At 47.3% G+C, this 13,788-nt stretch overlaps 1 protein-coding gene across 2 annotated transcripts in view; it reads left to right on the top strand.

Annotated features, from left to right (window-relative positions):
• ATP9B (ATPase phospholipid transporting 9B) overlaps positions 1-13,788 on the top strand; it is a 2,364,768-nt gene that overhangs the window by 2,174,405 nt on the left and 176,575 nt on the right. For both annotated transcript variants that reach the window (XM_086965515.1, XM_086965516.1), the window contains exons 18-19: positions 3,797-3,880; positions 5,756-5,926. In XM_086965515.1, the coding sequence (XP_086821641.1) occupies positions 3,797-3,880; positions 5,756-5,926 (255 nt within the window). The remainder of the gene's footprint in view (positions 1-3,796; positions 3,881-5,755; positions 5,927-13,788) is intronic.

A 13,788-nucleotide genomic window follows, 5' to 3' on the forward strand; every position in this document is an offset into this window, starting at 1 on the left:
TGTTTTTATAAAAAAACTTTTCATACGGAAATGTTGACTTTTGCCTTCTTCATTAGCATATCAAAGAAAGTAGCATCTCCATAGCACTTTTAGTGTCGTTGTTAGTGTGGCGTTGTGACTCTCGTCTACATGCAGATGGACACGCTTTTATTTAGCAGCCCTTTGCTTACTTTTGGCAGAGTGTTATAAAAGCAGCGTGTGTTTAAGATTAAGACACGTGTTTTGCCAATATTAAATATCACAGAGCGGGCAAGAGCCTAAGCAGGCAAAAGCATGATGGTTGTGAGTGATATTGTGTGGTTCTATATTTACAACGTAATTATCTAGAATTGTTTTATTAGGCTTTGAAAATATTTAATGCACTCAACTTCCTGTTGAGAGGCATGCTGGTGTTTAGTCTAGGTACTTTTTGCTTTTTCACCCAGACGGTGCACAGAACTCAGTGATATAGAGCAAACACTAAGCACATCATTTGTTTCAGAAAATTTCCAAAGGACGAAGTGTGTTTTCCTTTTATTTCCTTAGTTGCAAGTAGTGAGTGCAGAGTAGTGAGTGCAGAGTAGTGAGGCAGAGTAGTGAGTGCAGAGTAGTGAGTGCAGAGTGCAGAGTAGTGAGTACAGAGTGAGTGTGCAGAATGCAGAATAGTGAGTGCAGAGTGCAGAATAGTGAGTGCAGACTGCAGAATAGTGAGTGCAGAGTAGTGAGTGCAGAGTGCAGAATAGTGAGTGCAGAGTGCAGAGTAGTGAGTGCAGAGTAGTGAGTGCAGAGTAGTGAGTGCAGAGTGCAGAGTAGTGAGTGCAGAGTGCAGAGTAGTGAGTGCAGAGTGCAGAGTGCAGAGTAGTGAGTGCAGAGTGCAGAGTAGTGAGTGCAGAGTGCATAATAGTGAGTGCAGAGTGCAGAATAGTGAGTGCAGAGTGCAGAATAGTGAGTGCAGAGTGCAGAATAGTGAGTGCAGAGTAGTGAGTGCAGAATAGTGAGTGCAGAGTGAGTGTGCTGTGTGAAGAATAGTGAGTGCAGAGTGAGTGTGCAGAGTGCAGAATAGTGAGTGCAGAGTGAGTGTGCAGAATGCAGAATAGTGAGTGCAGAGTGAGTGTGCAGAATGCAGAATAGTGAGTGCAGAGTGAGTGTGCAGAATGCAGAATAGTGAGTGCAGAGTGAGAGTGCAGAGTGCAGAATAGTGAGTGCAGAGTGAGTGCAGAGTGCAGAATAGTGAGTGCAGAGTGCAGAGTAGTGAGTGCAGAGTAGTGAGTGCAGAGTAGTGAGTGCAGAGTAGTGAGTGCATGTGCAGAGTGGTGTGTGCTGTTGAGTGCAGAGTGCTGTGTATTTGCAATGTAAATGACAATGCCATTTATTTATGATTTAAAGAAAAAAAAGAAATGTCATGAGCAATGCCAATAGCTCTACCATTAATGATGTCGAGACCATTGCATTGCAAATGCTTGTTGGTATTGTAAGTGATCTGGCTTTTTTGAGACATGGATTCCATCCAACAGTATACCCTTAGTACTCAAGCTGCCCCCCCACTGATGAAATCCAGAGGGGCTGAAACTATTCTAGGGTTGTTGTGTTCCTGTTCGGTGGGGCATGAACCGCAATATAATGCCAATTTAGGAGTGGGTTCATAACTTATCTGCATACAGTTGATCCCTACCTGTAATTTTACAATAAGCAAACGAACTGTGAAATGTCAGTGGTTTTGATTTAGTCAAGCATTCTATCCATCACATTTTGTTATTCGCACCCAAGAGCGTTCATTTAAAAGGCAACTGTATTTGTTGCAGAAGATGTTTGACCACCGGGCCTCCTTTGTGCAGGTGTCACTCTGGTAAGATTTTCATGAGAATGACGTATCCGTGTCTTACTTTTTTTGAGCCACAGGAGTCAGACCTCAAATCCTGTTTTTTTCCTTTACCAGAACATATTCGAGCTAATATGGAATTGTAGTTGCTGCAGTCCCAAGTCTGTTTTTTGGCCATCTGTCAAACGGAGTCAGAGTATGGATGGGTGACTGAAGACAAATGCTTTGTTGTCCCTTCATGACTGAAGCTCCCACGTTAATATTCTGCAGCTCAGCGCTATATTCACTGAACCTGATGATATTCCACCTTCACTTATGGTCAAAACATGTGGGTCTACCTGGGCAACACCACAGATACTTTTTTCATAAACAAGCATGATGGACTTTTTTTTCTAAATGTTGTCCGAGAGCATCCTTGTTCACTCTCGTCATGAGTGGAAGTTTTACCAGGATGGGGTCTCCTTCCCATTCCTTTTTTGTTTGCAATAATGGTTGATTGTTTTCAAAATAAATACAGAAAGAAAAGAAACAGTAATCAAGTTTGTGAAATAAATTATTGTTTACATGATACTTCCCATTGTTGAGGTGAGGCAGTCTAAACGTGGACCTATTTGCACAGAAGGAAAACATGAAGTGCTTTCTCCTGCCTTTCTCTATGGCAGGTTACTGGAATCACAGATTTATCTTCAACCACATGTTCTTTAGCTCCTTTCTTACAGCCCCTCTTGTTTCCAAGTGGATCCACAAGAACAGTGTGTAAGTCTGGTTTATCCCCTCTGTCCAGGACGTTTCGGATCTCTTAACCTTGGACATGAGTCTTTGGAAGAGAGTAACTGACTTTTTTGTTGATTAGATAATATTGTGTCTAGTATTTCCCACTGAGTCAGGTATCCTTATGGAGTTCTACAGGACCTACTTGCCAGCAATAGTAGCAGCCAGAATCTCTAAATCCAAATGGCTGTGTTAAGCGATCGGCTGGTACACCTCCCCCATTTATTATGAAACATGAATGTTATGTTGATTGTCCTTGGCCGCAGAACCTTTACGCATCCAAACCAATCAGGAGATTTGCCTCTATATACTTCAATCATCATCATCTGCGGCCAAACAAGCAACTATCCACAGTGTGCCTAACAAAAAATGAATGTCTCCGTCTGTAACGTAACTGATGCTCATGTAAAGTGCTCGGATACCTTCTGGTCTAGTTTGCGCTATATAAAACTCCACATAAAAAAAATGATCTTTCAGAACTTCCTATGCCTTTGCCTGTTAGTGACAACTGCTGGCCTGTTTCAGAACCTCGTCTGAGAATCAGGTCTAAAGTTACATATGTTTGTTTGCTGGATGGCTTCTTGTCTTGCTCAAGGAGAGGGCTTTGTTCCCCAGAGGGTATCTGCGTCAATGGTGTCAGAGCAAAGGTGGCCCTAGATAATGAAGCTGCATGATCTGTGTGTGCCATCTGCACAGCTGATACACACAACTCAGCACTTTCTCTAAACCCCTTGAACAGATACACACTCTTGATTGGATTTTCACTGTATTCAAACTTCGCTCAAGAACGTATGTGACTTGGCCATTTCGTTTTGTCTGTATATTGTTTGTACATTTCTAGGTTTCCAAGACGTTTCAGCCAGTAAAGATTACTCACCAAAGTGACTCTTGTAGTGGTAGCACCTACCTAATGTCCATATGACATGCCTTCCAATGTATCTCCTCATCTGCTTGAGCCTTCGTTTCATGGTGTTGGCAGTGGAGGGTTGAGAACTTAGAAACCTCTTGGTGGGTGCCTGGCATGGACTGGTGTGGGGGCCACGCTTCACTCGTGCTGCACAAGGATGGTCTTTTTTAGGGCTTTGTGACTGGATCTCACAAAATACTAGAAAGGAACGAAGCACTACTAGTTTAAAACTTAACCCACTGTAGAGAGTTCACTTTATATATTCTGTTCGCATGGCATGAAAAAACGTTGGCATTAATTTATGATTGCACTTTTTCTAGTGTGGGAACATGGCGAGAGAAGGTTTGAGGACACTTGTTGTTGCTAAGAAATCATTAACAGAGGAACATTATCAAGATTTTGAGGTAAGATATCTATAGTGCTATTTGTTGAGAATTGCACATTAACATTTTATTGAACTAATTTCTATTTGTATAGCTTTGGTATTAAAATCCATTAAAGTTAGTGGAATGGAGAATGTTGAAGTAAGCACAAGCTACAACAGATCTTATGACCTTTCAGAAAGTGAGTGACGGGAGGCAAAGTATGAGAGTGGCAAGCGTTTTGCCCTCTTCATTTTTCTTTCTATTATTAAAAACTTGTATTTTACCAATGTGCGTGTTAATGCTGGCAATACACTCACAGAGTATGTTATAAGAAATGTTCATGTTGGTCTCATAATTTATCATTCACTGTTTTGTTTCCGGTATTAAGATCCATGCTGGGCAAAATCTCTGAAGACAGTCTGAGCTTATTTTTTCTCTCCTATCAGTTCTAGGGTGTCTCAGTACTTCCCTCTGACTCTAGCCGTAGTCCTCTTGGATGCAGGGTTCGTCAGGGTTCTGCCCTGCCCCACCCTCTGTTCACTATCTATGCTTGGTCTTTGACCTGGACGCCAGTCTATGACTGCTGTCAGTGCCACAAAACCTTCACGGATGAGTGGGCGGTTTTCAGAAAGCAAATTAAGATAGCCCAGTTTAACTAATGGTGGTTTGGATACCCGTTTTGGGGGGAAATCCTTTCTCAGTAAGGTATATGTGACAGAGTGCAGAATGTGTAGTGTTCACAGCAGAACTATTTAAGACATTGGATTATTTAAAACCAGACCAAGATAAAGTGGCAAACCTGCATTCGCTTGAGTATCTTCTGTATTCTGACTTCAAAGGAGATTGGATTGGTCTGTTATCATGATAAGGAATGACATTCATCCCAGCATAACGTAACTAGTAAACATTTTACAAACACTTACTCATGGGACACTGCTTAGAGTAAACTGGTGAACCTTAAACCCTTTCTTCTATCAGTGTCCGCAACCCGGAATGCAATCAATGCTTGTGCCATAAGTTAACGTGCAAAATGTGATCCAGAGTCGCTGACTTGAATTTCTTTTTTTCATAAATGCATTCTGAAAACACCAGACCTGGTTTGAACATGTACGAGTCTGTACCCACTAATACCTAGCAGGAGGTTGTACAAGGAATGTGCATAGAGGCGCACACATGCCCTCTCCCAACCCTGCAAACATAATAGGGTAGCTGACGATTCCCCAGACTCCAAATCTCTGGCTGTGGCCTCTCAATCCCTTCACACTCACATCCACGTAAACCTCCATCTCCACAGCAGCGAGCACCTAGTGCACCGGGCCAGAGGAAAAGACCTGTGGTGGAAAGCAACTCTTTCTGACTGACTGGCTCCACCCAGCATCCTGCCATGACCACCCTCTATCATTTGCCACCTATTTACAGCAGTTGGTAAAGAGAATAATTAAAAAGAAAAAATCAAGAAAACTATGTGGAACATGGCCGAGAAACGATGTGTCTTTATATTTATATATATTTTTTTTTATATATTTATTTATTTATTTATATATTTATTTATATTTATATTTATTTCCCATTCTGGCTTGTTTAACTTATAATTGGATAGAGCAGGGGAGCAATTATCGACTTGAATCGATACTTCTGGCTCTCCTACACCGCTCAGCTTGTTATCAAGCCCTTAGAGGTGTTTCCTCTTTAGGTTTGCTTAACAAAATCTTTTAAAATGATTTTAAATTGAAGATTGTCAATTTAAGGAGCCACTCGTGCCAACCAAATGATGATTGAAACTATTTTTCCACCCTTCCCCAAAAAAACACATTGACAAAATATCTCGCTAACAGCTTTTAGATTTCACATTAGAAGTAAATCCTCCTGTGAAACAATGACAGTTTCTCTAAAATGTGTATTTTCTTTTAACAGAATCGATATAACCAAGCAAAGCTAAGCATACATGACAGATCACTCAAGGTGGCTGCTGTGGTTGAGAGCTTGGAAAGGGAAATGGAATTGCTGTGTCTGACTGGAGTTGAAGACCAACTGCAGGCTGATGTCAGACCTACTCTGGAGATGCTGAGAAACGCTGGAATAAAGGTAATGAAGCTCATTGCTTTGGATAGGTTACTTTTATGACTGACTTGATTATATATCATATATCAATGGAAAGTTGAAATGTATTTTATGATGGGCATATTAACTGATCATTTAATCCTGCTCGCATCGAATGTATTTTTAAGAAAAACATTAAGAAATGACACATTTAATCTTCATAGTATCTTGTCTCTTTGCATGAACGAGGGTGATGTATTGATTTTAGGATCAGCAGATATGTGAGCTCTAATGCGTAGCAGGATTATATTATCTATGTACCTTCTTTCATACCTTTTCGCAATACTATTTTGCCTCCAGACAAAGATCAGTAAATGACAGTGATATTGTCAGGCCCGAGAGGAAGGTTTGTTCCATGAAGAGGTAGGTATTCATGCCTTTCCTGAATTACAGACAGGGGAGTTCTTATTTGAAAGCGCAGTTGGTTCCTTTGCTGAGAACCTGAACAACAAGAAGTCTGTCATGACACTGAAACTTAAAAACTGGGTTGGTGAGCAGATAGTTGTTGGAAGAGCAGATATTTGTGTATGTATAGCCTAGGGGCTGGGACTACTATGTATTGTATCCTTTCCTGTAGACTGATTAGATGTCCTGTGTCACAAAGGAGGCACCAGAACATATCAGCATAGAGTTTCATTTAAGGGAGCATCTTAAACGCCCCCCTTCCATGCTCCTACTGACTCCCATACTTAGGTTCTTTTCTGCTGTACATTTGAAAGATGTTCTGTCAATAGTGTGTTTGTTTATGTTTGTCAATATTTCCAGACTTGCTGATGAAAGGTTGTCTTCCTCCTGCTTCTTTCGCTGCCTGTGCAATTGACATCCATATTAAATAATTGTCATTTGTCAGGAGTGTGGAATTTAATAAAATATCTACTTGTCCATGGAGCAGGTTGCTTCATAAATCTACTTGTCCTGTATGTAACAAAATCCACTTGTCCCTTTGGTGCCATGTAGTGTGGCGCCAAATTATGACAGAAATCTCATTATATAGTCTGATATAGTCTCCCGGATTATGCCAGGGCTCATATCATAGTAGTGTTTGAATACTTGCAATCCACTTATGATGCCACGTTTCCACAGATCTACATACTGGGGCTGAAGGTAGTGGTAAGCAATAGTTCCAGGGTTAGAATGCCCTTTTGAGTAGGACTCAGCAAACCTACTAACTTGCTAGTTTTAAGGGTTTTCAACAACTCTTCTCTTATCTTTTCCCATACTGAAAAATGTTGAAAATGTACTCCTGACAATGGCAGACATGAACCTTCTTCCAGAGTTGGGAAAAAAGTGGTTGGAGGGAAAGTGCACTTGCAAACACTCAGATTTTCGCATGAGCAAATCTACACATTCATATTTGCTCATGCTAAAAGGCAGGTCACAAATATTTACGAGGAGTTATATTTCTTGTCCTGCTTCTGTAAATTCTTAGGAATTCACGAAAGTCGTATAGCTGCACTTAATGCAAGGACATATACCATTGGTGCACTTTTGAGACTTTCTTTAATAATTGGGCCCCTAATTTAGTCTGGCGTTGACTATGAACATTTGTGTTTATTAAAATTCTGTCCTTCTCTCTCTGTCTCGATCGTCCGGCTTCACTGTGAGTGACAGCATTCTGCTCTTTCACAAGGAGCATATCGGCACACAAAATACTTTTGATCTGAAAGAAACAGGTTAGTATTCGATTCCTTACCTTAGAATATCCCCAGGCGTCAGACTGGATCCGGAAACTTTTGCGTAGCAGTACCCCTGCGCATCGGTAGGCTTCGTTTGCGGCTCCGCGTCCGTCGTCGGCGTCGTCTGCACCGGGATAACGTCGCCAGAGTACTTAGACGCCGCCCTCGCGTGCTGACGTCAGTTCTTCTTTTTTCCGCGCCAGCTAAGCGCAGATCCGGAGAAGTAGTACCCTTTAGTCATTTTTTGACTAAACTTTTGATCTTTTTGATCTGTTTTTCGAGTCGATTGACTCCGACGGTGCCAGTAGGGATGCCCGGGTTTAAACCCTGCTCCAAGTGCAGCCGACTGATGTGGATTACCGGCCCCCATCGCCGGTGTCTTCAGTGTCTAGGCTTCGACCACGACGACCGAACCTGCACCGACTGCCGGGCCCTGATGTCCAAGGCTAGGCGGGGCGGTCCCGCAAGCGGCTTAAGCTCCGGCAGTCAGCCTGCGCCGTTCGAGGTCCTGGTCCCACAGGAGGTCGAGGGACCGGTCGCAGGGCCTGAGCCTTCATAGCTACGGAAGTCAGCATCGGTCTTCAGGATCAAGATCCTCAGGTAAGAAGCATGAGAGGTCGGAAAGGCATCATCGCTCTTCCGACCCACCCCAACGCTCGCGCGATGCGGCCGGGGGTTCGGGTGACACCACCCATGCGGTCCCTGGGCATAACGCGACGCCGGAGGAGATCGAGCGCTACCTAATGGCCATGAGGTCTCTCCCTCCTCCGCTGGGTTCCGTGGCGCCTTCGGGCCCAGCGGCCCTGGCTAGGGGGCCTAGCGGGTCAGGTGCTTCGGCTCTGACGCCGTCGGGTGCTTCGACCCCGGCGCCGCCCGCGACTTCGGTCCCGGCGCCACAGGCCCTCACTGGGCCGGTTCGGGATCCGGGTCGTCGCCGGTCGACCTCACGACCACACCGCCGCCGGCCCCTAAGGTGTCGCCCCCGGCGCCGACTCCTGGCGACGTCGTCCCCGATCCTACCCTCGATTCGGTTCCGGCGCCGCTCTCGACGTAGCTTGGAGATTTTTACTTCAACAAACCGGCCCCATCCTTTGAAGCTGAATACCAGGAGATGGGTGACGAGGGGGATTGGGAGGGGTCTGAGGACCCTCCGGCACAGGAGTGTCAGTCTCAGCAGGACTGGACAGGTGAGCTTGGGGATGCCAGTGGGCTGGACACCTCGCCAGACACTGGTTTTGTCTCCCCTCCCACCGTGGCTTTGGAGGAGTGGGCTGCCTACAGTGTGGTGCTGATGCGTGCAGCCAAGGCCTTGGGCCTGGAGCTCCCCATCGCGGCCGTGAGGACTAACCTCCTCACTGAGGTCCTTAAACCGCAGTTAAGCTCGGCTGAGCCTCTGCTGCTGTTTAATGAGGCCTTGTCAGACGTTCTTTTGGACACTTGGTCCAAGCCCGCTACAGGTCAGCCTGTAGATAGGAATGTGGCCAGACGCCACTGCCCGGCTCCAGGGGACCCTTGCTTCCTGTCCACCCATCCCACCCCCGAGAGCCTGGTCATCCAGGCCTCCAACTCCCAGACCACATTCCCGACAGCCCCGCCCGATCGGGAATCCAAGAGGTACGAGCAATACGGTAAGAAAGTATTCTCCTCCCTGAGTTTAGAACTGCGGTCAGTCAACACCACGTGCCTCTTGGGCCGCTCCACCCACTCTCTGTGGGACACGGTTGCGGCCGTGCTGCCAGAATGTCCGGCGGAGGTTAGGACTAAACTCACCCAAGCCCTTGCGGAGGGTCGAGATGCAGCACGGTTTTCTATCCGGTGTGGGCTGGATACCACCGACTCACTGGGCAGAGCGATGGCAACGACAGTGGTGATTCGTCGCCACGCCTGGTTGAGGTCCGCCAACTTTTTGGCCGATGTCCAGAACACTCTTATGGACATGCCGTTCGATGGCCGTTGCCTTTTTGGCGACAAGGCAGACCATACGCTTGAGCGCCTTAAGGACTCCAGGGCTACGGCCAAGTCCTTGGGCCTCTCGGCCCGCGCCAGCAAACGGGTGCCTTTCGCTCCTTTCGTGGCTAAGGAAGGGGCGCTCCCACATGTGCTGCCAGCCACGAACCGCATTCTAACATCCAACGCGGTGGCGGCCGTGGAAACCGCAGTGGCGGCGGTCGGTAACAACGGCGAGGCCAGTCCACACCTTCCCCCGCAGCATTCGCCACCACAATGCCACCGCGTGTCGGGGGACCACTTGCAACTTCTACAAGAGGAAGTTACGGCCCTCTTGGGCAAGGGGGCCATCGAGCGCGTTCCTGGGCCGGAAGTAGGGTATGGTTGTTACTCCCTCTACTTTCTGGTACCCAAGAAGAGCAAAGGGGGCCTATGCCCTATCTTGGACCTACGGAAAGTCAACGGCTTCCTCCGGAATGAGAAGTTCAAGATGCTGACACTGGCTCAGGTCTTAGCTGCCCTGGACCCAGGAGACTGGATGGTAGCATTGGACTTGCAGGACGCTTATTTCCAAATTCCCGTCCTGCCGGTCCACCGGCGCTACCTGCGGTTCACGGTAGGCCACGGGCACTTTCAGTTTACCGTGCTCCCCTTCGGCCTTACCAGCGCCCCACGGGTGTTCACGAAGGTGATGGCGGTGGTCACAGCTCATCTGCGCAGGTTAGGGGTTTCAGTCTTCCCCTACCTCGACGGCTGGTTGTTGAAGGCGGGCTCACCCCTGACAGTCGTCAGCCACCTCCAGACAACGGCAGACCTCCTGCTCCAGCTGGGGTTTTCCATCAATGTGCCGAAGTCACACCTGTGCCCCTCTCAGAAGCTCCTCTTCATCGGAGCGGTTCTCGACTCGGCGCAGTTTCGGGTTTATCCTCCTGAACAGGGGGTTTGGGATATTCAGGCTCTGATTCCAATCTTTCAGCCTTTATCCCGGGTCTCGGTCACGTTGACGCTGCGGCTTCTGGGGCTGATGGCCTCCTGCATCCTTCTGCTGCATCACGCCCGGTGGCAGATGCGGGCTCTGCAGTGGGACCTGAAGTTTCAGTGGGCCCAGCATCAGGGCAACCTGTCCGACCATATTCCTGATCTCGGAGGGCACCGCGAGACAGCTGCAGTGGTGGCTCACGGACCACGATTGGGTCAGCGGCAGGTCCCTTTCCTTACCCCAACCGGAGCACGTAGTTGTGACGGACGCGTCCCTCCCAGGTTGGGGAGGCCACATGGGAGAGAAGGAGATCAGAGGCCTCTGGTCTCCGGGGAAGTCCCGGCTCCATATCAACCTTCTGCAGCTGAGGGCGATTCGTCTAGCACTGAAGGCATTCCTCCCCTCTGTCCGGGGGAGTGTAGTGCAGGTGTTCACGGACAACACCACCGTCATGTTGTAATGGCAGAGTTTTTGGCTCTATTTAGCAGTGATATAGATCTTAGTCTTGCTCACATCTATTCTTAGCTTGTGTTGGCCCTTTTAAGCCCTTTCTTCCAGACCTAGAAGAGGATAGCTGCTTAATATGATGATAGATCCCTTATTCTTGACTCTAACCTGTCTATTGCCTATTGGCTTTGACATACTTGACACATTGGTATGGTTTATGTAGGTATTCTGGCAGAGCTAAGGGGCATTTCATCCCTTTCAGGCCTACAGGCCTAGAGCTAGAGGGACTCCATCTTGATGAAGCTGAGAGCCTTTTCAGGGTAAAGGTAAAGTTTATAGTTAAGGCTGTTGTTCGCCCTAAGCGAACCGGAGAGAACCGGCCAGAGCTGAATCTAATCAGGAATTGTTCCCGGGCTCAGGTCTCTAGACGAAACAAGCAGACTGGTCACTGTGGGAGCGTCTAGCGCAAGGAGCCTGGTGCATGGGATTGGTGGGAGGAAGCTGCTGGCTGGAACTTTCCATGAGGAAACAGCATTCTATATCAGTGAAGTGCAGAGGCGGAGTCAGTGAGTCGAGTGGAGGTGGCGGAGCCAGTCAGTCGTGTTGAGGTGGAGGAGTGGTAAGCAGTCGAGTGGAGTTGGCAGAGAGAGAGAGTTCAAGCTGGAGAGAGCTGAGTTGAATAGTGAGCTGGAACTGAAGGAAGCAGTCAGAAGCAGTTACTTATCAGGAGGAGGTGTGAATAGCTGGAGTCTGAAGTAATGCCTTTTAGAAGAGACGGAGGAGAGATCGTGGACTAACCTGTGGGAGCAGCTGGAGTTATTTGGACATTGGCGCAGAGACAGAGTGAACAAGCTAGTGGAATGAAAAGCATTAGAGCGGCAGGAACCATTAGATTGAAGCTGGAAGGTGGAGACAGTTCGTGGGGGAGAGGAGTCCAGTGCAAAGTGATCAGCGCAGAGGTGTATCCAAGAGTGCAGGAGAGAGAGAGAGTCTGAGATGAGCCAAGGCACAGACGAGAGAGGAACCCAGATGACAGCTAGAACAAGACTTCACACTAATCAGGTGATATTGTTTTCATCACATTAGTTTACTTTACACTTGCATCTTAATCTTGTCCTTATTCCCTAGGCTATTGTATGTCTAATCTTTTCCCTTTCAGCTGTGTGTTCCTGTTACCCCGCAAATAAATTGTATGTTTAATCCTTTTCTTTCAGCGGTGTGTTAAAGTTACTGCTAGTTATAGAGACCCCATAGTTTTGTATATGTGTATTTTATTATTGCTACAATAAACATCCCCATTAATTAGTGAATTAGTGTGCATGAGTTTTTTTATGATAAAGCTAGCCTGGCTTCTAGCCAGTTGCCATTGAGCCACTGATGGATCAGAAGGGAGTAGGAGCGCTTAAATCAAGAAATAACTCAATCACATAGTGTGTATATCTTTGTCCCCATACAGTGAGGGTAATCTTCTTTCCTGGTAGGTATTACTGTTTGAACAGATGCTACCCCTGATCAGGTAAGTAATAGTGAGGGAGAGAGGAGACCTGCAACTAAGGGACCACGATAGTACACTCTCCCATAATCCTGTAAACAGCGTCTTCTGTTCCAAAGCATAGGTAACCTTTTTCTCCTAGTCAGATGTTACAGCCAGAACAGATGCTGCCCCTGATCCGGTAAGTCTGAATAAATAGAGAGAACAGGAAGCCCTTGAGCTAGGGAATTGTTGACACTAAGTAATTCGGCCATCCCATAATATTATTGTAGTAGCAGACCCTTAGTGAATAGACAGAGAGCTGAAGGTGTTCATAGGAATGTGGTCGTCGTTGATATACGGCGTTAGTGAGAACGCTGGGGAGGATTACCAGCGTGGAGGGCTGCCGGATTGCGGCCCGTGTGTAACTGAGAGCGTCAGGGGGGATGACTGGCGTGGAGGTTTGCCGGATTGCGAACCGTTTGGAAATAAGGGAGAGCACTGGGGCTGCAGACCCACGTGTGTAGACGCACCGGATTGTGTGTCATATCTGCCCTGGGGTAGATTAGTCTGGGTCTGAGTGGCCGCGAGACTATAAGTTATCCTTAGTAATCAGTGAGTATTCTTAGTATCCCTATAGATTTAGTGGTGTTTCTAATAATATGAGCTTGTATATTGCGAGTTCCCCATCCTCAGGTAGGTACCCAGGTGCCTGGATAGATGGTCCTGAGGAGGGAGGTGGTTACGTTCTGGCTGGGTTGGAGGGGCCCCTAGGGGCTGATCCCATCTAATCAGAAAACCCGACCATGACACATGTGGTACTCCAACAAACAGGGTGGGGTGGGGTCGTGGACCCTCTGCCAGGAGGCTCTGTGCCTCTGGCAGTGGCTGGAACATCAGGGCGTGACCCTGGTGGTTCAACACCTGGCAGGTTCTCTGAACGCCAGGGCGGACGAACTCAGCCGACGGTGCATGATGGATCACGAATGGCGTCTGAACTCGGACGTGGCGCAAGGCCTCTTTCTACAGTGGGGAGAGCATTGGTTAGATCTATTCACCACAGAAGAGAATGCGCAATGTCATCAGTTCTGCGCATTGGAATTTCCAAGGCGGCACTCGCTCGGAGACGCTTTTCGTCGCGAGTGGAGTTGCGGTCTGTTGTACGCCTTTCCGCCAATACCACTTCTGCCCAGAGTGCTGAAGAAGATCAAGCGGGACCGGGCCCAAGTTATCCTTGTGGCTCCGGACTGGTCATGAAGGTACTGTTATCCCGAGCTACTCAGTATGTCTGTCGATCCCCCGGTTTATCTGCCTCTTTAGGAGGACC

The sequence above is a fragment of the Lissotriton vulgaris genome, chromosome 4_1, assembly GCF_964263255.1.
Source record: "Lissotriton vulgaris chromosome 4_1, aLisVul1.2, whole genome shotgun sequence".
Lineage (NCBI taxonomy): Eukaryota > Metazoa > Chordata > Amphibia > Caudata > Salamandridae > Lissotriton > Lissotriton vulgaris.